At 41.3% G+C, this 26,311-nt stretch overlaps 1 protein-coding gene across 1 annotated transcript in view; it reads left to right on the top strand.

Annotated features, from left to right (window-relative positions):
• The window catches only part of LOC146636224 (basement membrane-specific heparan sulfate proteoglycan core protein-like), a 103,652-nt gene that overhangs the window by 34,662 nt on the left and 42,679 nt on the right, over window positions 1–26,311 (top strand). Inside the window, exons 13-14 of the mRNA XM_085350303.1 lie at window positions 6,286–6,520; window positions 7,634–7,689. Of these exons, the coding sequence (XP_085206429.1) occupies window positions 6,286–6,520; window positions 7,634–7,689 (291 nt within the window). The remainder of the gene's footprint in view (window positions 1–6,285; window positions 6,521–7,633; window positions 7,690–26,311) is intronic.

Here is a 26,311-nt window from a genome sequence, read left to right as displayed (position 1 = left end):
GAGTTTGCATGGTCTCCCCGTGTTTGCGTGGGTTCCCTCCGGGTACTCCGGCTTCCTCCCACCGTCCAAAGACATGCAGCTTGTGGGGATAGGTTAATTGGAAAATCCAAATTGCCCATAGGTGTGAATGTGCGAGTGAAATTGAGTGTGAATGGTTGTCTGTCCCTGTGTGTTAGTCCTGCGACAGACTGGCGACCTGTCCAGGGTGTACCCCGCCTCTCGCCCTATGACAGCTGGGATAGGCTCCAGCGCCCCCCGCGACCCTGAAAAGGATAAGCGGAAGCGAATGGATGGATGGATCATTACATGCTTGTTAAAAGCCAACTTCCAATATATAAAGTTTCTAATCAGAAAAAGGACCAGATAAAACATATGGCAGTGTTTATATGTAACATAGGCAACCCCAAAATGTTTCTTATGATTCAACTGTGGGATTTAATTTAATTCTTTAGAAAGACAAGTTAAAATTACTTTATTTTCAAATATAATGCCAACCTAGACTTTAAGCATTCAACAGGCCACTAATCTGGTTTATGGCTTTGTATGGCATTATTTTTGTGCCTCTATTCTGAGCACACATAAAAAAGAATTTGCAAACGCAAATGTTGCATTTTGAGGAGAAAATTATTTTGAGCGAAGAAAAGTTTAATTTGAGCATCTAAAATTCATTGCTGCATGCAAGAAATGTATTTCAGTGTTTGCTATTATCCATATACACACACACAATAACAGCCCCTCTCACTCAGTTGTTGACATTTGCTCTTGCTCAGATCTCAGCTAAATCTAGTGGAGTGGTGTGGTTTAAACTAGATTAAAACCAACAATGGTCTTAAAAAAATATAAATTTTAAAATAAAATAATTAAACATACTAACTGAAAATGGATTTAGCTACATACTGGACCGTGTTCCCAGAATGCAGTAGCTAGCGAGCTGATTGGAGACAGTAACAGCAAGGTCGCATCCTTCAGCTGACCGGGAGGTCGAGGCACGATGTGCCGGCAGTGCAGTATTCTCACCAGCTCTTGTGAGCCTTGACTTTACGGTCAGAGGTCTCTGAAAATTGACAGACCTGGGCATCAGTTCCCTCATCTGCAAATGGTTACTGGACTTCCTGACCAACCGCCCCCAACATGTCCGGCTGGATAACCACTGTTCATCTACAATCAGGATGAACACTGGTGTACCACAAGGCTGTGTGATGAGCCCTTTCCTCTACTCCCTCTTCACCCACCTATTCGGAACCATGATAACAGGGTTCATGCTGATCGGCGTTGGCTTAGCCCTGGTTTATCAGAGAAATAAGAGCGGAACCGGCTGTTCAAACCCCCACAGGGCTGCCCGCTGGATTCGAAGCGACGGGACGAGGCGCGACCTCTCACAACGAACGTAATATGGTCAACACCTTGGAGACGCTTACAGCTGCTGTGAAGGCTCAAAACAACACCATTGAGCGTATGAGGGGAAACATCAGAGAAAGGCCTGCTCAAAATGACACCCTTGAGCGACAGTTGGAAAACATCGCGGAACGGATCACTGCAGTTGTGAGGTCTCAGAATCAAAAGACTGACAACACCATGGAACAGAAGTTTGATACCATCATGGGGAGGCTCGCGGCTCTCCAACGGGAGATCGAGGGACCAGTGTCAGAGTGCTAAATTCGAGCTGCTCACAAAGGAGAAATCAACAATATTCAACATTTGGACACCACGGCGCCAGCTGCTAGGCCCAAGGCTGGAGCCCACCAAAACAACTCCCTGATAACGACTGTGTGATGACTATTCTTCCCGTCCCATGAAGGCCACCTGGGTTGGCTGGCAGACTGTTTACTTAGCCTGATAGAGCGAAGGACACTGTCTCCGCTGAACTATGGACACGCACACACATACACTTACACTGATAGGCACTCACTCATCCCCCCTCCCTTTCCAACGCCTTCGATGCTTGTTTCCGGCGAGGGAACACGGCGGGTCTGTGTGCCGCGCTGGAATGATAGCGCTGTGCAGGGTGGCTGCTGTGTTTCTTCGGATTACTCCTCACCCCCCACCCACCCCTGTGGCTTGTCATGTCTTCACAATGTTGTGCTGTGGACATTTATGTGCTTTTTTGTGCAAAGGAGTTTTTTTTGTTTCCTGTTCTCATCCTGTCCTACCATGGAAGCACAGCATGAGTAGGGGTCTCTTTTTCCTCTTGTACTTTCCCCACTGTAGTGTACATTTCAATGTTTTTTCTCTGATTCTACCAATCTCCGACCTGTATCCCCATGTAATGTTTGTGCTATATGTGTAAGGTCTGGGGGGGTCCCATTTCACTGCAGGGCAACCTGCATGTGACGAATAAAGCTTTGATTGATTGACGACTGCAGACCTGCTGATGGTTCCAACACCATCATTAAGTTTGCAGATGACACCACGGTGATTGGCCTCATCAGTGACAACGATGAGGCCGCCTACAGGGAGGGGGTGGATCGTCTGGCTGAGTGGTGCGACAGAAACAACCTGCTGCTTAACACCGAGAAGACCAAGGAGCTCATCGTGGACTACAGGAGGAATGCTGACCCACATCCACCCATCCACATTAAGGGGACGGCTGTGGAGCGTGTGAGCAGCTTCAAGTTCCTGGGAGTCCACATCTCCGAGGATCTCACCTGGACGACCAACTGCTCCAAGCTGGTCAAGAAGGCTCACCAGCGCCTCTTCTTCTTGAGGACTCTGAAGAAGAACCACTTGTCCTCAGACATCCTGGTGAACTTCTATCATTGCACCATCGAGAGCATCCTGACCAACTGTATAACAGTCTGGTACGGGAACTGCTCTGCCTCGGACCAGAAGGCGTTGCAGAGGGTCGTGAAAACTGCCCAGCGCATCGCCGGAGCACCACTTCCTGCCATGAAAGACATCTACAGGAAGTGGTGTCTGAAAAGGGCTGGGAAAATCATCAAAGACCCCAGTCACCCATCACATGGACTCTTCACCCTCCTGCCCTCTGGGAGGCGCTACAGGAGCCTCCGGACTAAGACCACCAGGTACCGGAACAGCTTCTTCCCCACAGCTGTCAGACTCCTGAACTCCGCCTCCTGACATCTGACCCACGTTAACACATGGACTGAACACACACACACCCACAATGGACAACTGTACCCTCAAACACACAATAATAACATGGACTGAACCACCACTCACAACCACTAGCACTTTATATAGCCTCTGTAGGAATTATATCTCACTTATCTTAACTGCACTACTGTATAGCTCTGTGTAAATAATCATTCTGTACATTCGATAATTTTTAACCCTACAACTGTTTACAACTTGCATAGTTCCCATTTCTGTATAGCTGTATATCTCAGATTTCTGTAAAGTTATTTATTTCATATTCTGTATAGTTTTTCATATTTATATCCTGTTCATATCCTGTACATAGCTTGTACTCACTACAGCCTGTACATACTTATAGTTATAGAATATTCACAACATACTTCATACCGTGTACATTATAACATACCATAATAGACCCATTTATGTAATATACTCACATATCTATATTATTGCTAATATATATTGTAATATATCTATATCACTAAAGCACTTCTGGATGGATGCAAACTGCATTTCGTTGCCCTGTGCATGTGCAATGACAATAAAGTTGAATTCTAATTCTAATTCTAAAATATCAGAGCACTTTTGCAAATATAAATATATGTTATGTCTTGATAAACTGAGCAGATATTTGAAGTTTACACAGCTACATTCTTGCCTGAAAATATCTTAAAAGTTTCTTTTGTGACCCAGTAAAAGTAATATTAAAGCTAAGTAGCTACCACCATTGTTGGAAACTGGAATTGGCTGTGAATTCTGGGATAGGTTGGGCCACGAAGGACACATTTGGAGCAGACTCGAATGGAGAGCCTTCGTCGCCTGGCTGTGACATAATCGGCCTTCAAATGCACCCTTCAATGGATGCGCCCTATTTTGCGTGATCCTGCAAAAGTTCATTTTCATTTTTTTTTCCTCCAATGTCCCTTGCGGGGTTTTGTACAGATGGGGTTTGAGCTGCCAGCTTCGCACAGATCTACAAATGTAAAATGCGTTCAAGCCCCAGTGTAAAATTGGGATATCTAGGCTTCCAGTGTATCCCTGCGTTTCTTTTTCTAAATAAACGGAACAATTCGTAACCCCTTTTACTAGAAAACACAGATTTACCAATTACAGACACTCAACAGTAGCCTATAAATGTTTTCGTATTAGGTTTTTTATATGGTTTTTGTAAGTGAGGTGTTGATCTTTTTTTTTGCTTGGAAAAGCCAGCCAGTCAGCAGATGGAGGACACATTGGTTGCACTTCACTGTGGATCATCCTCTGCAGTGAGTATATGCAAACTAATCTGTTTATTTTGAATATAGAAATCATCCAGGTGAAATGGAATAACACTTTGATGGTAATCTTACCATTCTCTAATGAAACCAGGCTAAGATTAATGTTATCCTAATGAATAATCCTAAACATGTCAGGATATGGCAGGCTATTGTGTGGTGTCTGTAGATAATAAATATATGTTTTCTCGTAAAAGTGGTTACATGTAGTTTCGTTTATTTAGAAAAAAGAAACACAGGGAAACACTGGAAGCCAAGATGTCGCAGTTTTACACCAGGACATGAATTCATTTTACATTTGCAGATCTGTGCAAAGCCGGCAGCATGAAGTTAGTTTCAGATCTCCATGTGGGTATCAAGCGATTTGTCCACGTGTGTTAAAGGTTTTTTTAAAAAGTAAAATTATTGGATTCATGATGTTGAACTTAATAAATCGTACATAATTGATCAGTATTTATTCACTTTTGGATTTACTCATTTGTAAAATAGATTTATGTGTGGTCAGCAAAGATGGGCAGTAACGCGTTACTGCAATCCGATTTACTTTTTTCAAGTAATAAGTAAAGTAAGGGATTACTATTGCAAAAAAGGTAATTAGATTACTGTTACTTTCCCGTAAGCACGCTGCATTACTGCGTTACTAAAACTGTGATTTCTTTTGCCAGTGTCTCATGAAAATGAAGTAAGTGAGTGCGACGTTCGTGGCAACAGCTGTGTGCAGATCAACAATGGATAATGGAGTGCAGAGAGAGTATGAGCGTGCAGCGTTTAAAGCGTGGAAGTACTGAACTTTGAGTTTGATTCTGTAAAAAGTGACAAAAACATTAGCGTCCGCTGTTCACTGCGTGGGAAGAAAACTTCTTTTTACAGCGAAAAAACCCCTTAATTCCGAGCGAGCACGAGTGCGCTATGACGTAATGGGAAACTCACAGAGAAACTCGCGTATCCTTCCACTGACCGCTGCGGCACACCTGCACCAGGGCAAACATCCGCCTGCTATACAGGTGAAAACAGAGCAACAGGACCGCTGAGTCTTTGATTTTATTTATTTTCTGCTGTGTTTCACTTGCATTTATTTGAAAGACTGAGTGTAAACACCAAGAAAATATTTTATTTTATGTGCTGGAATGTGCAGAAAATTGGTTTATATGTTAAACAAATTTCTTCCAGTTAGAGAATGTTGCATATAATTTAATTTTTGCTTGATGCATAAAGTTAAAAGATTAAAATTAATAAAACAAGTTTTAAAAAGACTTTTCCATTTGATTACATTTTGTATGATGGATTATGCAGAAAAAGTAGAATTGGGCTGAAAGATCTATCGCTTTATCACCTATTCAGGTTGTAAATAGTGTTTTTAAAAAGTAACTAAGTAACTAAGTAATTAATTACTTTTGAAAATAAGTAATCAGTAAAGTAACGGAATTACTTTTTTGGGGAAGTAATCAGTAATTAGTTACTGATTACTTTTTCAAGTAACTTGACCAACACTGGTGGTCAGATTGCTTTGTATTTGTGTGTGAGTCATCCAGGCGCTCTCGAGTCTTTGAAAGTTACACACTTATTGTACACATCTGTAGATATTACTTTACCCTTCTGGATTATGTTGTACACATTTGCAACACTTAACACTTAAGGCAAATTACTCTCCATACCGATATTTATAAACAACCCAGGAGTCCTGTAATATGATCTGAACAGGATTGATTGAAGAGTTTAAAATTAGAAGCAGCTAATACACAAGTAGCCTCAGATCACCTGTATATCAAAGATGTGAGACTCTGCCTCGCACCTCTTTTCCCAAATTGCAAATCACTTCACAGCTGTACTAAGGGTAATGTATGTGGCAGTTATGCCTCATGTGAGCCCAGCATTTTTCTCCTAATTGGATATCTATTTATTTTTCTGTGAACAGTTCCCAGTAAGCCCACTGTGACCCTGCAGCCACCCTGGACTCAGATATACAGCGGTGAGACAGTCACTGTCAGATGTGAGATTCAGGGAGGTGAAGGAGCTCAGTGGACGTATGAATGGAGAGCAGCCAAGTTAAACACACCTCCAACATCCAATGAATACAGAATCATCAGAGCTGCTGAGTCTGACAGTGGAGGATACAGCTGCCAGGGCAGAAGGGACTATTTCTTCTCAGAGTGGAGTGATATCATCACACTGACTGTATCATGTAAGTTGGAGATCTTTCATCTATAATAGTTAAAAAAAAATGCTGCTTTTTGATACAACTTTGTAGCTGTCTTAGTGATGCTCACTAAATAGTTTTTGCTTTCAGTGGGCAAAGATCTTAAACAGATACTTTTTTCATTTTTTTTAATAAACTTAAAAGTTTTTTTTCTTTTCTGATGTTGTTGCACACGTGGATTACAGAAACTTGCAGAAACTGTATTACGATGTAGTTAGTTCAGGTCTTACTCTCTAAGGCCAAGGGGACACACAAGTTTGTAAATGTGATAACTAAAGAATGAAGCGACATGGCAGTTTGAAATTGATGCCATAGGTGGGTCTACTGGGAGGAATCCATTGTGTGATGTTTACATCTTCCCTTATGGGAACGCTGGCATCCTCCCACAGTCAAAACAAGTTTTACAAGTACACAACTCCAGAGATGTTGATTTCCACTATTCTTCTCACTGTTAAAGAAAAACCTTAGAATTAGAAAGTGTTCATATCTCTGCAGTAGAAGATATGCTTCTTCTAGAGTCTAATCAGTAAATTATTTCATACTTCAATATAATATTTACTATCATTTCAACAAATATATCTCTAAAACAATCAATTAAATATTAAAGATACAGTGCAGCTTACACTGAAATAAGAGCCTTGAGTGAGTCTGGCTGTGAGTGACACCCTGGTAAACCCATGATGGAATTGCAGGTGTAGAAACAGGAAATCCTCTTTTCCAGTGAAATAGACAAATCAGTCTCACAGTAAGGTTTCTGCTGAGGAGGAAGATGAGAGTTTGCTACACAGAGTATAGCCAGTCAGTTTAGATTAACTTCTTTTTTTAAAATTTGGGTTTAAAACACAATACAAGGTGAATTCATGTTTCTAAATTTCATTGAAGACCAAACAGAAAGACATTTGTTTAACCTGTTTGACATTATGATGTTCATATGGGAAATACTTGACTTGAATTATAAGTGGGAACAAAACAGCAGGATAAAAGCTCCAAATCAAAATGAATACAGGATTAGATCTGCTTCATCATCCAACAGTGGAAACTATCGCTGTAAGGGCAGAATGAAAAGTTCACAGCATGAAACAACAGAGTGGAGTGATTCAGTCACACTGACAGTTTCTGACAGTAAGTAGAGTCATAGTTCATTTAACCTGGAAATAGAAACAGTTTGTAAAAATGTGTTTTTATTAGTACATGTTGAGATATTTGACATGTTTAGATAGTCTCACTCTGAAAGTTCATCATAAATATTTGTGAGTCAACATTTTAGTGACATTGAATTCAGAGTTAAGAGACGAAAGATTGAGAGCAAATCTTTGTTGAACAGATGAACCCCGTCCTGTCCTCACTGTGTCTCCATCATGGCTGAGTCCTGGAGCCTCAGTAACTCTGAACTGTGAGGTTGAACATCCGTCTGCAGGATGGAGCTTCTACTGGTATAAAGCTGTTCCTGATCTATCAGAGAAATCCTCCAGTTATGAGCTGCTACCTGATGGCAGTGGGACTGCACAGGACTCCTACATCATTCATGGACAGACACACACAGCAGGATATGTGTGCAGAGCTGGAAGAGGAGACCCAGAGTATCACACTGATCACAGTCAACCAAAGTTTGTCTGGTCTGCAGGTGAGAGATTTTGTCTTTCCTCTCCATGACTATTTACCCTCTATTTCCAGTGACAAAGATAAAATGAGATTTAAAGCCCATATTGGCAGATGACTGGTACTTTTATGTTTTCTAATTAGGTATTTCCTAATTACAACCTTTTCTCCACCATGGAAACATGGAGGGCAGATTACACATGGGGGGAGTAAAATGAGGAGATTATTTTGAAAAGAAGAGGACACAGACAGGCCCAAAGAAACAAACATCCACTCATCTGTTGACTTCCTTAACTCTAATTCAGGGTTGTGGGGAACATTGAGTCTATCCCAGCTGTCTTGAATGCTTGGAAAGAAGGAAACAGTTACCTTCTTTTCAAGTGCTCACGACTACGATGACCTGAGAATGACTGAGGACCCACAGATGTATCTCAGCTGTCACAGGGTGGTGAGAAATGGCCTGTATTTATATAGCGCTTTACTAGTCCCTAAGGACCCCAAAGCGCTTTACATATCCAGTCATCCACCCATTCACACACACATTCACACACTGGTGATGGCAAGCTACATTGTAGCCACAGCCACCCTGGGGCGCACTGACAGAGGCGAGGCTGCCGAACACTGGCGCCACCGGGTCCTCTGACCACCACCAGTAGGCAACGGGTGAAGTGTCTTGCCCAAGGACACAACGACAGAGACTGTCCGAGCCGGGGCTCGAACCGGCAACCTTCCGATTACAAGGTGAACTCCCAACTCTTGAGCCACGATCGTCACGAAATGGGGCCCAAGAAATGAACAACAAACTAAAAAAGATGAAAAAGACTGAATCAGAGAGGAAAAGAAAATACTGGTAGAAAAGAGGATAAATAGATGAACACAGAGACTGAGTGTTAACGTGTGACAAGAAATAAAGATTTGGAAACATGCAGAGGTTTAGTAAAAGGTTTACAATATTCACTTTTTCAGATGTTCATTCAGCAGCGTCTCTCACAGTGAGTCCTGACAGAGTGCAACACTTCACCTCTGACTCTGTCTCACTGACCTGTGAGGGAAACTTCACTGAGTGGAGAGTGAGGAAGTTCTCTGAGGACGGCTTCCTGTCTCACTGTGACTGCCAGAAACTGCGTGGATCCTCTTATAAGATCCACAGCTTACAGGAGGGTGTTACAGTGTACTGGTGTGAGTCTGACTCTGGAGAGTTCAGTAATGGAGTCAAACTCACTGTGCAAGGTATTCATTAGTTTTTGTTTTTCTAAATTTAAATTCTTCACAAATCCAATTGCGTCAATACAAATTTTAAAAATTTCATGCTGTCTGTTAGAGACACCACTCAGCAGGTTCTAACAACTGACTCTGTCATTTGTTTCTTTCATTATTAATTTATATATTTATATATAAATTATATATTTATTACTTCTCTTGGATTTTAGCATATATATATATATATATATATATATACACACATATATATATATATACACACATATATATATATACACACACACACACACATATACCTATATACCTGAAATGAGTTTTCTCATTTCAGGTTTTGGACGTGAAAGAAGTTCATTTATCGTTCCGTTCATCATTGGACTTGTTAGTGGAATTATTGTCGTGCTGCTGCTGATGTGTTGCTACAGAAAAATAAAGAGTGAGAGATTTTCTGATCGACTTTAATTTTTTTTTTTTTTTAATGCTGCGACACTTTTAAACAAACTGATGTAATAATGTTTGTGTTTTTTACAGAACCCTGTTGTAAAAGGTTGGTGCAGCAGTTTAGTTTCATTTTAAACACAACAATAACTTTGAATTATTCCTCATTAAATTTAAATTATTTGCTAAATGTTTCAGTCTCACTCAGTCTCCGAGCACCAATCAAAGCTCTGCTTCACAACAAACATCCAACCAGAATGAAGCTCAGGTTTACTCCTCTCTTCTTCATGGTGAGACCAGAAATGATTACTTTTCTCTTTATTACAGTTTTTAACACTCAGTTTCTTATCAAGAAAAAAAAAAAACTTTTATTAGATAAAAACAAAAATAAATCATTATATTTAACTTCTTTTATAACTCCTATTTTCAATGACTTGTAGGTGATCTTTCAGTCTATGAATCAATCAGAGGCTCTGGAAACACTGGAAGTGGTACAAACAGTATAAACTTTGATAATAGCAGAGCTGTAAGAAATGTAAATATTTATTCTGACTGATCAAACTTCATTATTATTTCAGCAGATGAATACAACAACGTCACATCTGGATTTCAGCTTGAAGGTCTTGATAAGAGGAGTGAGTACAAGAAACATGAAATGTAATAATTGGTCGATTGTTTTTGTAACTTGTGTAATTTTAGAGGAAGACAGTCTCCATGTTATTAAATACAATAATCCATCATCACAACAGGCAGACATGATGGCACAGAGGAGAGCTCTGACTAGGGATGGGTATCGAAACCCGGTTCTTGTTGAGAACCGGTTCCCACTGTTTCAATTCCTTGGAATTGTTTGCCATTTTTGCAAACAATTCCCTTATCGATTCCAGTCGCCCCGAATGACGTCACCACGTTGCGGAGCGTCATTTACTAAGCGGCTCAAACGCTCAAAAGTTTGGTTATACTTTACGAGACGACAGGGCAACTTGCAATAGAGATTGAAAATGTGACGTCACTCAGGGGTAAAACTGCAAAGAATTCTGGGAACTCGTGGCAAGAGGTACTAGCGCACGCAGGCTTTCAATTGAAATCAGTTAAACAGCGATAAAAAGAAACACAAAAAATGGCAAGAAGCTGTTGTATTATTAACTGCAATAGCCGGTCGCATGACAGCCACGGAAAGCCGACGGGTAAAGAGATCAGTTGTTATCGGATTACGTCGTTGAAGAGAAATTGTTCGAGCCATGTTTCCGAAGTAACAAAGAGGCGACTGGATTGCAGCCATTCAAAGACCAAATATAACGTCCCAGAACACTCCAGCTCACATGTTAGTCTGCTCCAAGCATTTCCACAAAGGTCAGTGTTTTGTAGTAGTTAATACGTCATTTTTCTTAACATAATTGGTGATATAGGTTACAAGCACGTCTGGCGCTGAACAGAAATTGTCGCGCTATGCTCCTTTGTTTATTGTGCATAAATAGTAAATTGTCCTGACCAGTGTTGGGTAAGTTACTTTAAAATAGTAACTTAGTTACATTATTAGTTACTTCTCTCAAAAGTAACTCAGTTACTTCAAGTTACTCGTTACTTTCAAAGTAACTGAGTTACTTTTAAGAGAAAGTAACTTTGGTTTTACTCAGAATTCTCTTGTTAATGTGTTGCTTCCATAACTTTGCCAGTCTTCTAGCTTGCTTACTTGCCACAAGTGCACTGTGCCACCTACCAATAGAAAGGATATGATAACGTGCATATTTCCACGAGAGAAATCCCACGCCTGGACCGTCATTGACTGCTGCCATGATTCTAGCCTACGTCACAGTGTCATGTGCGCCTTTTACATCCAACACAAAAACTGCAGTTGTGGTGCTTTGATTGTACTCAGAACTCGGAAATTCTGCCTTCTGAATAGGAAGATGTAGGTAACACCAGACTGCAGATGAGCTGCATACAGGGCTGGACTGGGACAGAAAATTGGCCTGGGCATTTTGACTAGAGACCGCCCACCATTATAGGAAAAATCATAAAGCCTTTGAATGAAAATAAACACTGTTTTGATGGTATATATGCATCAATCTATCAATCGTTTGTTGTAAGATTCAGATAATTATTTTTTAAATGCTAGACATTTTAAATGAGAATAAGAAAGAAAAGTATTTCATTGTGGCCCCCTTTCCCTGTTAATGCCCTACATGCCCCCCTGGCAACACTTTGCTAGACCCGCCCCTGCACAGTTACCAGCTGTCAGCTACCTAAAAAAGGATCCTGGGGTTATTTGTCTCTCAGAAACAGTTCATAACTTCCCTTCAACTCATTCATGTGACCTAAAAGGTAAACCTGTTTCTCCATCACCTGTTCAGCTCTGATGATCCAGTAAGGACATCTCCTGGTTTCATCTTCATGTTTCCCTCTCACCAGATATCCAAACCATATCATGACCAGCAGCTTTTTTGCAGCTGTGGCTCCAGCAAACATCAGCTGATACTAGAAATTAATATTAAATAAATTCTAACAATAGCTGATCAAGCTTAAACGTGCTGCTGTTGTTTAGCGCGACATCCGCTGGTTTTCTCTTTCGGCGCAAAGTGAGCGATAAACAAACAAGAGAGAAAAGACGATCAGCTGATCATTGATCAGTTTCATGATTGAAGTAGAAATGGGAGAGGGAGGGTGAGAGGATGAGAGAGGAAGAGGCAGCTGTGCAGCAAAGACACAGAATAACTCCAGCTTTGTGCCTTTTTCATTGTAGCTGAATTACGGGACAAACTGTTCCTTTTCACCTCAATAAGAAACGCGTAATATTTTCTCTGAATACCAGACGGGACGGTTGGCAACTCTAATAACTTATGAACAAAATAAAGTTCAACATCATTAACTTCATAGCACCCACCCAGCTGTATAGAAACTCCGTCATGCTAGCTAGCACGCAGTACGGAAAAAGTCAGAATAACGAAAATAAACTCCACCTAAACTTGGTTTATATCTGACCCAGAGAGACTGCAGGTCATAACTTCTTACCTGAAGTTCAGTTCACACTTGGACCGGCGGCCGCCTCGGGTCTCTTTTCCTTCTGCGTCCCTTTTCCTTCATCCACCTGCTGGCTTCCACCACTTGCTAATGTTACTGAATCTGTGGAAGCTCCGCGATAGCCACCACATGAAGTAACGAGTAACGACCCTATCTAAATCCCAGTAACGAGTAACGCGTTCCTGATTTTGGCATAATAACTAGTTACCGTGCTCGTTACCACAATAATAACGTAGTTACTGTAACGCGTTAGTCCCAACACTGGTCCTGACACAATATTGCATTTCGCTTCTGTTATTACCATGGTACATTGACAAAAACATATACTTTTATTCACAGGATAAAACAGTTGTTTTGTATCACTAATTGCCCATTACGATTACAGCATACAATATTATTGTCACTGCTACATTTCTGTGATGCTACCAGAAATAATTTCCACTACTAATTAATTACCATTGAGCTCAAAGGTCCTATTAATAAACGGTTAACGAATGTGTATTTATGAAGACGATTTGTGAGACTGGTAAATATGTACGATGGTCTTTACTTTCTACACGGTGCATTTCAAGGTCCTGTACCCATCCGTCGGTAAACTGTACCTGGGCTTGTTGCAGTGACCTGAAGTTACTAAACTTCATGAGTGTATGCACTCACTCCAAGAACCGTATAATTATAAATGTAAGCGTGGTGAAAGTTGGGCAGCATGCTAATGTATTTTGTCCCTCTGTGTGCTCGTAAGGGTCTGACCCTTTCACTGGTTTGATTTTTTTCCTCGTATCTTTTCTTTGTCTTTTCATCAAGTCTGTCTTTGTACGGACCGGCATTGTTCTCCTTCGTTTTGTACATACCTTTTTGGGGGGCAAAGAAAAAGCAAGAATTCATTGGAACCGAAGAATGAACGTTTTGCGGTGCTGCAAATGCTTGCATTTGATGCAGGTACTTGGATTGTTTTGCCACGAGTTCCCGGCATGCAATGCACGAAAGTCACGTGGTCTGTCAATCTCTATACTTGCAAGTAGATATTTCTTTTAAGGGAGGAAACACTATGAATATGCAAAAGCATTTGCTCACAAAACACGCAATGACCTTAAATGAATGTCGTGTTTTTAATTCTGCTCCGGACTCATGAATCTCAACCCAGCAGCAGCGGTAACGTTTGTATGTCCTCTCCCGTTAATGCGGCAGGTAAATAATCAACTAACAGCGCATATTATGTTAGCGCGATCTGCCTTATTACAAAACCTGCCATTAGTATGCATTTAGGCGACCATGATGAGAGAGACGGACAGAAGCTGTGTTCCAAAACGTCGGCTGCATCCTTCGGAGGACCCGGCCTTCGCGGTCTACGTGGGCTGGGTCCTTCGAAGACTGAGAAGGCCGGAAGTGCGAGGCTGTGAAACGGAACGGTCTAGCCTTCAGATTTGCGTCTAGCCTTCAGATTTGCGTCACCGCTGTCTCGGTGGAGTTTAATAAACTTGGCCGTCTGCTCCTTGCTATCTAAAATATAACAGGACACTGGCGTAAATTCTCGACAGTCTCACACTTCTGTTTAATCAGTTTTCTGTTTGACGTTTATTCAGCTGTGTGAAAATCCCGGAGGAACCCACCAGATAGATTAATAACGTTTTATTTAATCTAATAATCTAATAACTTTGATCTCAGCCAAAGCGATTTACTCCGGAACCAATAAAACACCGAAAAAAGGCAAACAATTACATTTTTAAGTTATCCGAGTGACTTATATGTCATGTTTAACCTGAGTAGCGAAAGAGCGGCGGTCTGAAAACGACGAAGCCGTGATTCCGCTGCTCTCGCCGGCTCGAGTGACCACTGAACCCCCCGGCTTGCTATCCAGCAGGTGGCTAACAGACGTCTCCAAAAACGTCGGCGCACTTTTGCAAATATGCGATGTCTTGATAAACCAAGCAGATATTTGAAATTTACACAGCTTCTTTCTCGCCTGAAAATATGTTAGAAGTTTATTTTGTGACCCAGAAAGATTAATAAGAGTAATTTTAAAACTTAGCAGCGGCCGCAATTGTTGGCAGCTGAAATTTGGCTGCGCCGCGCTATGAATTCTGGGATATGGTTGGCCACGAAGGACACACCCGACCCATCCTTCAAATTCGGGGAAATGAAGGACGCATTTGTCGGCCGCATTTGAAGGAGTCGACGAATTGGTTGGCTCAGATGCTGGCAGTTCTCGCTGCAGTCTACCGTTAGCGTCTCCTTTCAGGCCAGGATATACGAATGCCACCGAGCAGTGTCTAAGTTTGTGGTAAAAGGCTTGCACCCATTTGCACCCAGAAGTGTGAGACGGTCGATTTTCGGTAAGTGAATGTGTTTAATTGTAGGCAGGGACATTACTGGATATTCTTGTGTAATTGCTACAGAAGAATATTTATTTTATTATTTTACATTTACAATTTTTTTTTTCCTGGGGACCCCGTGACACCCCATTGAAGAGCCATAGGCTGGATCTCTTAAGGATCTCTTAAGATCTCACTGTTGGGTTTGTAAGGCCATGTTACTCCTAAATTTCTATCTTATTCAAAGAGAAGATATAAAACAAAGTTCTAAGCTAATCGACCTTAGTGTTCTCCTTTAAAAAAAAAAAAAAAAAAAAGAATCGATAAAGAATCGAATCGTTAAACAGAATCGAAAATGGAATCGGAATCGTGAAAATCTTATCAATACCCATCCCTAGCTCTGACTACAATAATGTGAATCCTGAATCAGCCTCAGGTACAAATGTGAACTCTACACACACTGAATCATTAGTAATCAGATTACATGTGCAGTAAAATGTGTGACATCACTCTTAAAGTTTCAGAGTTTTGTAAAACTGATGAGCTGAATCACGACTTTCTTTAGTTATGTTGTGTTTCTGTTGTGGTGTCTGAATAAAATAATGAGCCTCTTAAATTTCAAACACACATGCAGCTAAAATGTGGGAAAGTGTAAGTTTCCCTGATGAGATCAGTTCTGTGTGATTAAAGGATGAAAGTGTAAAAGGTCAGAAAGCATCATCACATCTTTGGCACCATTATTTCTTTGTTTTTCATTTTTGAAGTCGTATTTGTTCTGATTTTGTTTCAGGTCCATAAAAAGATTATTTCAACAAAACTCAAGACTCACGAACAACATCAGCAACAAAATCCAACTCAGAACATTTTGACAACGTTTAGAGAACTGCCAGCATCCAGATCAACAGCAGTTATATTAAACAATGACATGCTGTTGGTTTAATGTCAGAAGACTGATAATATGGTTCATCTTTGTATTCAAATCTTATTGTGTTTATTTCTGTTGTAATAAGTGGAGGTTGGATGGTGTTGGACATTGTTTCCATCATGACAAAATTTCACGATTTGGTTCTGTGAGTTTGTTTCAGTCTCTTATTTAAAAAAAATATCTTTATTTATCTTTCACTCACTTCCTCCTGGATTTTACCTGCGATCTTTAAAGCTTACTGTATTACATTTTTATTGCATATTTTTGCATATCAGTAACAACAACAAATAATAATAATAATAATAATACTAATAATAAGAATTAATAAGAATTAATAATTTTCATGTTAATTACATTACTTGTTGCCAAATTGTGATGCACAAAAACTGTATAGTCCATTGTTCAGATTTTACAGTGTGATTCATGTCATCACTGAGGCCATGAAAGAGAAAAAATTGTGTTTGATCAAAATGATTGTTTCTGTAGGTTGTCTTTTCTGCTGTGTACAGTTTGATGTGTGTAAAATAATTTTGGTGCTTTAAAAACTAATCAAAATAATATCACAACAACACTTCCTCTGAGTGACCCGTTATGCTTACATGTGTATAAAAATGTTGTTTCTTCTTTATCCATTTTATTAAACTGCTGAAAATGACTCATGATTTCTGGCTGAGCTCCCAGAAAAGAGGAAGTGCAGCCTGTGGATGAAGAGAAAAATGTTTTGTTTAGTAAATGACTTGTTTTAGCAAAGAGGCAACAAGAAATGCAGACAATAACAGCACAGTGGTGTTCTCTTGACAACTTCATGCTGACATTGTCAAATATAAATATACCAAATATTAAACATCATTGTGCAGCACATAAGATCAACAGAACACAGTGTGCTTTGAGGTAGGAGCCAAAAAGGGTGTAGTTTGTGGGTGTGATCACCCGTGTGTACACCTGTGAGCATGGACGTGCTTGTTTTTTATTTTTTAAAAGGTTCCTTCTTGTAATAATCTGCTAGAGGGTGTGGGGGGGCCACAGCCCCGTCCTCCAGGGCATGAAGCAGGTATGGAGGAGAGCAAACTCCAGACATCCAGAGGCCCCCAGAACACAAGAGACCAAGGAAGACCAACAGAGGGGCAGCCGCGCCACTGTCCCGGAAAGAGCTGAGGAGAGTCCCAGATGAGGGCTCACTCAGCAGCTGCGGAGCAGAAGCCAGGGGGAGTTGAAGTGATGCGCCCGTGAGCTCCGCCGGCAGCCAGCCGCGCCTGAGTGACCGAGCCCCAGGCCGAGAGGCCGGGGGCACCCCACCTCCGAAGTGGCCCGACTTCCTAAACGGCCGGGTAAGCAAGACATGCTGTGCCAAAGCATGGAGATAGCACAGGGCAACCTGGCTCCCAGCTGTCTCCTTGTGCAGGTCCCCAGTGGGAGAGATTCGTAACTCTGCATTTACTTGGACAGGTGAAATTCAAATAGGTCATCATCATCATCATCGTTTACTTATATAGCACTTTAAAAACACACAAGGCCGACCAAAGTGCTGAACAAAAGAAACACAACAGATACCATAAGAATAATAAATACGATAAAATAATAAACATAGCAAAAACAATAAGATACAAGTCAGTCAACCACTGAATCAAAAGCCAGTGAATAAAAATGCGTTTTCAATCTGGATTTAAAAACCATCACTGATGTCGATTGCCTAATTTGAAGAGGAAGATTATTCCAAAGCTTAGGAGCCACAATAGAGAACGCTCGGTCTCCTCTCAGTTTCAACCGTGATTTGGGGACTGAGAGCAACAGCTGCTCAGCTGACCGGAGCGAACGAGTGGAGACATAGGGCTTCAGCAAATCAGACAGATACGCAGGTGCCAGACCATTTAAAGATTTAAAAACCAATAAAAGAACTTTAAAATGAATTCTAAATTCAATTGGAAGCCAGTGCAGGGAGGCCAGAACCGGAGTAATGTGCTCAAATTTCCTTTTACCGGATAAAAACCGTGCCACAGCATTCTGTACTAGTTGCAGGCGTGTCAGAGTGCCCGGTCCAACCCCTATTAAAAGGGAGTTACAATAATCCAAGCGTGAGGTTATAAAAGTGTGGATAACAGTCTCCAAGTCACGCCTTGAAAGAAAAGGTTTAACCTTCGACAGACGCCTGAGTTGATAGAATGACGATTTCACCACCCCATTCACGTGGCCATCAAAGGTAAGTGCAGAGTCAATTTTTAACCCAAGATTGGTAATCGAGGTCATCAGCAGCAACCCAGAGTTAGGCCAGAGGATAACCCCTGTGTCACCTTCATCATTGCCTTTGGACCAACAGAGCATGCAACACACAAAGGATCATGTCAACTGCAGCCTTGTGGAGGTCCAGCTGGTGGACCGCACACCAGGAGGCAAACAGCCCCCAAAGAAAGCAGTAGGCAGTCCTGGTGGATGGTGCACAAAACTCCTGCAGCATTCTCACTTTTAGATCAGGCCAGGCCTGGAGCCTCTCCCTCTCAAGGTACAGGCTGTCACCCTGAGCCCTACTGGGAAAAGATGGAACAGTGACCCCCTCACCTGGGACAGGAGGTCCCTCAGAACAGGGAGCTCCGAGGGTGTCCTGGCCATGACTGGCAGGAAAACTGAAAACTAGCATGTAGGGCCAAAGAGGGGCCACCAGGATCAACCTCAACTCCTCAGTCTGTACCCGGTTAAGGAATAACTGGAGGAGGAAGTATGGAGAGAGAGCTTGTGGCCAGGAGTGCAACAGGTTGTCTCCAGGGAGAAGAACAGATGGCAATGTGTCGATTCTCTGGGGGGAAAAAAAGGTCTACTTCTGCCCCTCTGAAGTGACTCCAGATCTGGTGGACCACATCTGGATGGAGTCTCCACTCCTGTTGGATTGGGCTACCCCACGAGTGAAGCCCAAATGGGTCTAGGCACACCCCAAAGGTCTGCTGTCAATTCAGGGTGAGGGACATGGGGGCTCTGTTGGACTCCACGGTCATGCCCAGAAATCATGTGATGTGGGAAGGCTGCACGTGACATGAGCAGAGCTACATGGCTGCAAAACTGTCCTTTAGTGCTGCAGAAGGATACGGCCCAATGCAGTGGGAGAAACTCTCACTCACTGGGTTAACAGCCAGTCAGCCACAGAGAGGACCCACTAGCCACGTGAACGCACTGACAGAGGTGTTCTGACTTTCATGCATGTTTCTCACACAGCATGCTGGTGTTCTTGGCTTCTTGGTCTTATGGGGTGCAGATACTCTCTCAGCACAGTTTACCACACTGCTGGGTGTTATATACACTAGTGTATTCAGCTTTGCTGTAATGTTTTGGTTCTGGGTCTCATCATGATGCACCTTCCTTGTGTTTCCGGGGTTTTGATATTATGAAGATTAAGGGCACAACTTCACAAATCTGAATACAAACACACACACAAAGAAAAGAAAGGGGGGTGATGATGTTTCAGATTAATATTAATTGACAGATGCCTCAGCGTGTAGACAAGAAGACATGTGACATGTGAGTCTAGTGGTTCAGGTCACCCTTTAATTCTTTTCTGACCCCCCTGTGTTCTTCTGAGCAGACTGTGATGACTTCATGTGTGTAAAAGACTGTTGTAGGTTTATTTTTATCTGCTGAAAATCTGATACCACAAAATTTCTGTCTGTGCCTCCAAGAAAAGAGGAAATGCAGCCTGTGGTTTCAGCCTGAAGTCTAACGTTCATCTTCTTTAAAGTCAACACAGCAGAGTGGAAATGTGCAGGTATGACAATGTGTGAAAACAGGTTAAAAGTAGCTTTATTGTGGTGATGACACATGCTGGACTAAAGAATAAATAAAGCATGTGGGCATCAAGAGAAACAGTGAAAAGCTTGTTTCTCACGCTCATGTCTTTAAGAGTCTCTGCATGGACGTGCTGTAAATGTTCATTTATCTCTGAAATAAATAAAATCATCCATCACTCTCTCTGTCCACAACATCATATACAGACATGTTTTTCTTCTTACTGCAACTTCCAAACAGGCCAGTTCCTCACAGTATAACACAAAAATGTGTAAGCTGCAAATAAGCTAAAAACATGAAATTATATGTTAATGTATTTTACCTTTCAAAGAGAAAAGTAATGGGAAGAAGAAACACGCCTGCTGTTAAAGAATCTAAAACACCAGGATGTCACCATGTTTGTATGTGTAGATGATACTGCACCAAACCTTAATTATAACCTTTGTAAGAAAGTGTTTGACAGGATTAAGGATGGAGGCTGTGTTTGCATACTTTAACTTAGATTGATATTATAGACTGTATATTGACAATGGCCACTGTCTTGCTTTTTGAGTGATAAACTGAGGTACACTGCATGCTCATATGGAGGGGACTAGCCAATCGCAAAGTTACCACAACTTAAAACATTCACTGCTCTGTTGTTCTGTTGTCTTTTTGGACTAATTTGGGTCGAGCCTATAATAACCTTTATATTGTGAAAGATGAGTTCCACTTAGACAGGTTATGGAGAGACAGACAACCATTCATGTTCACATCTACACCTAGTTGCAATCACCTGAATCACCAGTTAACATAATAATATGTGACTTTTGACTGTGTGAGGAAGCCAGAGTACCTGGAGAGAACCCAGACAAGGAGAACATGCAAACTCCACACAAAAATCCTCAGCTGGTGGATTCAAACCTGCAACCTTCTTAATGTTTAATGTCTGTGTAGGTTCTCAGTCATCCATCTCATGGTAGTCTAAGGAGTTTGGAAAGAAAGTGACTAAACTTCTTTAAGTTTCTTTAAGACGTGTCACCTCTCATCTAAGAGGCTTCTTCACTTCTAGAGGCAAACAGTGGAGACTCCAGTGGGAGTTGTCTCTTAAAAAGGTTCGTATACCCAATACTAATCATGTGTGTCATCACATGAGCGAAGGTGTGAATAAAGGTTTGGGTCATTATGCTGCATTGAAGACACCTCTGAACTCGGATGTTGGAAATTGGGAGTGACGTCACTCCTGAGTTAGCATGTTGCAGAAAAAGCTAGGAAACAGGATTTGTTTTGGTTCTTGGTAAATTAGAGCCACGCAGGTATGAATAGCAGTGCAGCATAATACTTGTTTTTTTGACTAATTGGTGCTCAAACCTAATCACAGCTTTTTTAGTGAGTCAAAAATACACCACAGTGGCAGTACAGACTTTGTTGTGGCCAGATGACTGGAGAGTGGCGCGAGCGCAAAAGCGGACGGTTGAGACAGGAATGAACTTAACAAAAAACAAACCGTTTACTTTAGGCTGGATCAACAATATAAACAAAAGCAAACAGAAACTAGGACGATATTAACAGTAAACTAAACTGGGGAAAACTAACACTAGACACAGTGAACATGAAACCTGAATGTGGCTAACATGGACATGAATACCTGAGACTTGACTGAACAGAAACATGGCACATGGTGAAAAGATGACCTGCCAACGAACGAATGAAAACTCACACCAAAAATACACAAGAGGCTGACGAGGGAAGTGGAACACACGGGAAACACAACTGCAATAAACATAATGACGCACGAGGAAGACAAACCAAACACAGGACGTGATACTGTCAAAATAAAACAGAAAAAACGGAAAAAGACACCTGAACCAGGGAAGAAACAGACATGGGGACATAGAAGCAGAAATGGGAGGCGAAAACAGTGACATGACTGGACACAGAACACACGTGGACATACAAGACTGACAGAGGCGACATGGAAGTACGAGGGGAACGTGGCAAGGGAACAAGGAGACGAGACACGGACATGACTAAGGAACAAACACAGAGTTCATGACTCAGACAGGAAACAGGAAATGACACAGCGACAAGAAAACATCGATCAGAAATATGACTAAACTTGGAAGCAAAACCAGGTCGAAACTCAATACTAACTAATAGAAAACTAAAAGATCACAACACAAAGAAATCACAAAAACACAAAAAACTCAAACTGCTGGGTCAAACGACCTCGAACCATAACAGTTTTACTCCTGTTTATGTTCAGTGCCGCCATCTTGGATCGTTAACTCAGAGTACACTGGTCTGCTCAGACTTTCAGAGTGGGAGATCTGAGTTGAGGAAGCGTTCCACAAAAAAAATTCTGACTGTCAACTTTTGACTTATTCAGGAATTCTAACCAGAGATTTCAGGGGAGACCTTGCCTCACCCTATCATGTGACCAATTCAAGTCACCTGTGGTAAAATTTCTTATATGAATAAGAATCTTTTAAAACAATGCTCTAAGTTTGTTTGTTTTGTTTGATTTTCTCTCAGTTTGATCCTGATGCTGTTTAATCTTTACTTCATTACTCAGTACTCTTTTCTACGTTAATGCTGATGGTGAGACATTGTTATTTTTCTCTTTACTCAATAAATAATTAGATTTTTATTTTTACTTTTTAATGTTAAGAAGAGTAAAGATCACTGCAGATGTTTGCATTTTAGAAACGCAAATATCTGCAGTGAAACTTCAGAGACAGAACATATCAGAGTAGTTTTATCATTGTACGTGTGTAGAGTAGGGTTGTCCAAAATTGACACTTCCTTAGTAATCATCACTAAAACAGAATGAAGATGCTCATTCTGCTCATTCTGCTCATTCAACATTGATATCAACATATCAATGTTGATATCAGTAGTCTTGTCTTGGCTTCCTCCAGCTGAGGCATAATTTGACAGCACTGCTGCAGACAGACAGGGACCCAGCTCCTCCCCTCACTAACAGCTGAATGATCATAATGTTCAACACTTTAGTAGGAAAGGTCAGAGGTTAGCAAAGCTCCTGTTTCAGACGCTGACATCATCAACTTCAAACAGCGTGCAGTCAGGACCTTAGAGGATGCACGAAGCATGTGTTGGGTGGGTGAAAGTCCCTCCCAATGAAAAGTCTACACAGTCGACACATTTGCAGGACTCTGCTCTCGAAGCTGAATCCTGCTTCTGTGAATCAGCTGCGCTTTGATAGTTTGGAGGGACACATAGTGCCACCTGCTGCAGAGATATTGTTAAATAGTGGTTAAAAATCTGTAAATGATATCAAACATAAGATATGAATGCTGTAGAAACTCATTAACCTGAAGATGTAGAGCACAGAGCGATGAATGAAACATTTTTATTCCCATTAATTGTTTTATTGTTGAGTGCGCTCCCAGTGCAGCTGTTGATTTCTGAGGCTCTGAAACTTTAAACTGGATCAATTTAAACTTTAAAGGTTATAGTCCCACAGCCTAAAAAAGGAAACATGGACATAACTTTATTTGCAGATGAAAGTGAAATAAATTTGATTTGCATGATCAGACACTCAGAATCAGAATCAGAATCAGAAAGGGGTTTATTGCCAAATGTTGAGCAGGTTTACAACATTAGGAAATTGCTGCGGTGCTTCAGTGCAAACATAGTGTCATAAATAGCACTTAAATAGACATGAAAAAATAAAAGTAGGGATAAGAATTAAAAGTGCTACGTAGAAAGATATGTGCATGAGCTATACATGAGATATATACATGAGAATAAGAATTAAGAGTGCTACGTAGAAAGATATATACATGAGTGCAGGTGGTGATCAGTGCCAAACATGGAATGATGCAGTGAACACAGCGTAGGGTCATGTGTTAGTGGTGGGAACAGTCATATGGTTATTGTTCATGTGTCCAACAGCAGAGGGGAAGAAACTGTTCTTATGGCGATGCATATCTCTTGCATCTGTTCTCTGTAAAAGACACTTAGTATCAGTCAGCCTAATTTCTGATACAATGGATCCATGCTTTCATGATGTTATGCCAAATTCTGACCCTACCATCTGAATGTTGCAGCAGAAACTGAGACTCATCAGATTAGACAATGTTTTTACAAACTCATGTTGTCAGGTTTTGGTTTTGAATTATAGCCTCAGTTTCCTGTTCTTAGCTGACAGGCATGGCAGCTGGTGTGGTCATCTGCTGCTATATGACATTTACTTCATGTTGTGCATTCATTGCAACCGAGATATGCGTTCTGCATATCTCGGTTGCAATGAGTGGTCTGGCCATTCTCCTCTAACATTGAGTTATTTTCACCCAGTGAACTGCTGCTCACTGGTTATTTTCTCTTGTGACTATTCTCTGTAAAACTTTGCTGCAGTGTTAAATCTAAAAACAGACATAGATCAGGAAACTAAACTAAACTAAACTAAACTAAACTAAACTAAACTAAACAAAACTAAACATGGTTTAAAGCACAAATGTTAAAACTACATTCTTCCTGTTTCACCACTTACAACATTCATATAACTGCTGTGTTTGTGGCTGTGCTGTATCCAAATATTTAACCTTCCAAATGAGTTATTATCATCTGTTTTTACTGCAGCTGTTCTCACTGAAAATATTTTATGAGAATTATTTGTGTTATTATTTTATGTTAACAATATTTAAATAAAATAATTGTTTTTCACACTTAAAACAAGTCTTGGACTTTTGTTCTCCTCATTTCCTCTTTAACCCTCAGTCAGCTCACATATGTGTAATGAAACTTACTGTCTGTCTGTTATTGGTCAGTTTAGTCTGTGTGTTAAAGGCCTTTTCATAAAAATCTGGTCAGACCTTGTTAAGTTGTTATTTCTGTGTAAAAGGAAGGAAGCAGAGAGAAGTTTTAAAACCTCTTTGTTTCCTTCTCAGCTCTTTGGTATCTGCTGTGCTGCTGCTTCACTCTCTCTCTTTAAAGAAAGTTGTAGAAGTTTTAAACTCTTTGTTTCCTTCACAGCTCTTTGGTATCTGCTGTGCTGCTGCTTCACTCTCTCTCTTTACAGAAAGTTGTAGAAGTTTTCAGACGTGTCACTGCTGGATGTGAGGATGGGAGCCACTTTGCTCTGTGAGCTGGGCCTATTCTGTGAGTACATCACTGACTCCTATTGTTTGATTCATACTGATCCATAAACATGTTTTAGTAAGAAGAACAGAGCATCAGTCATTTGACCATTTCAGGTCATGTGATCAGAGGACTCTCATGTTTGTTACCAACGTGGTTGTTTGTAGACTGGATTAGATTTTAAGATAAGATAAGATAAGATAACCTTTATTAGTCCCACACGTGGGAAATTTGTTTTGTCACAGCAGGAAGTGGACAGTGCAAAAGTTATGAGGCAAAAATTAGAATACAATAAGAATAAATACAGTACACAACTGTACAGAATAGAATAAAATAAAATACTATATACAGTAGAATAAAATAAAATAAATATACAATAAGATAAAAATAGAATACAAATACAAATACTATAAACAACTGAGTAAAAATACAACGATGACAGAAAGGATTATTGCACTTAGTATTATTGCATATGTATGGATGTGTGTGCTTGATCAGTTAAAGTCTTTGTTGTGGAGTCTGACAGCAGTGGGGAGGAAAGACCTGCGAAATCTCTCCGTCCCACACCGTGGGTGCCGCAGTCTCCCACTGAAGGAGCTGCTCAGTGCTGTCACAGTCTGCTGCATGGGGTGGGAGATGTTGTCCAACAGGGATGACAGCTTAGCCGCCGTTCTCCTGTCACTCACCACCTCCACTGGGTCCAGAGGGCATCCTAGAACAGAGCTGGCCCTTCGGATCACCCTGTTTAGTCTCTTCCTGTCCCCAGCAGAGATGCTGCCGCCCCAGCTGACCACACCATAAAAGATAGCAGAAGCCACAACAGAGTCATAGAAGGTCTTCAGGAGTGGGCCCTCCACCCCAAACGACCTGAGTCTCCGCAGCAGGTACAGCCTGCTCTGCCCTTTCCTGTAGAGGGCGTCTGAGTTATGAGTCCAGTCCAGTCTATTGTTGAGATGAACACCAAGGTACCTGTAGCTGTCCACAGCCTCAATGTCCATACCTTGGATGTTCAGTGGTTGCAGTGGAGAATGCTTGTGCCTGCGGAAGTCTACCACCAGTTCCTTGGTTTTACTGGCGTTGATCTGGAGGTAGTTCAGCTGGCACCAGTCCACAAAGTCTTGGGTCAGACCTCTGTACTCCTTGTCGTCCCCATCAGTGATGAGGCCGACTATTGCAGAGTCATCAGAGAACTTCTGCAGGAAGCACTGGGTGGAATTGTGGGAGAAGTCTGCAGTGTAGATGGTGAAGAGGAACGGAGCCAGAACCGTTCCCTGTGGGGCCCCCGTACTGCAGACGACCCTGTCCGACACACAGCCCTGAGTCCTCACATACTGTGGTCGGTCGGTGAGGTAGTCCAGGATCCAGGTAGTGAGGTGATGGT

This window comes from Diplotaxodon limnothrissa, linkage group LG3, assembly GCF_057381915.1.
Source record: "Diplotaxodon limnothrissa isolate DT_005_m linkage group LG3, D_limnothrissa_male_GT1.1, whole genome shotgun sequence".
NCBI lineage: Eukaryota > Metazoa > Chordata > Actinopteri > Cichliformes > Cichlidae > Diplotaxodon > Diplotaxodon limnothrissa.
This window is presented reverse-complemented; position numbering and strand designations above follow the sequence as displayed.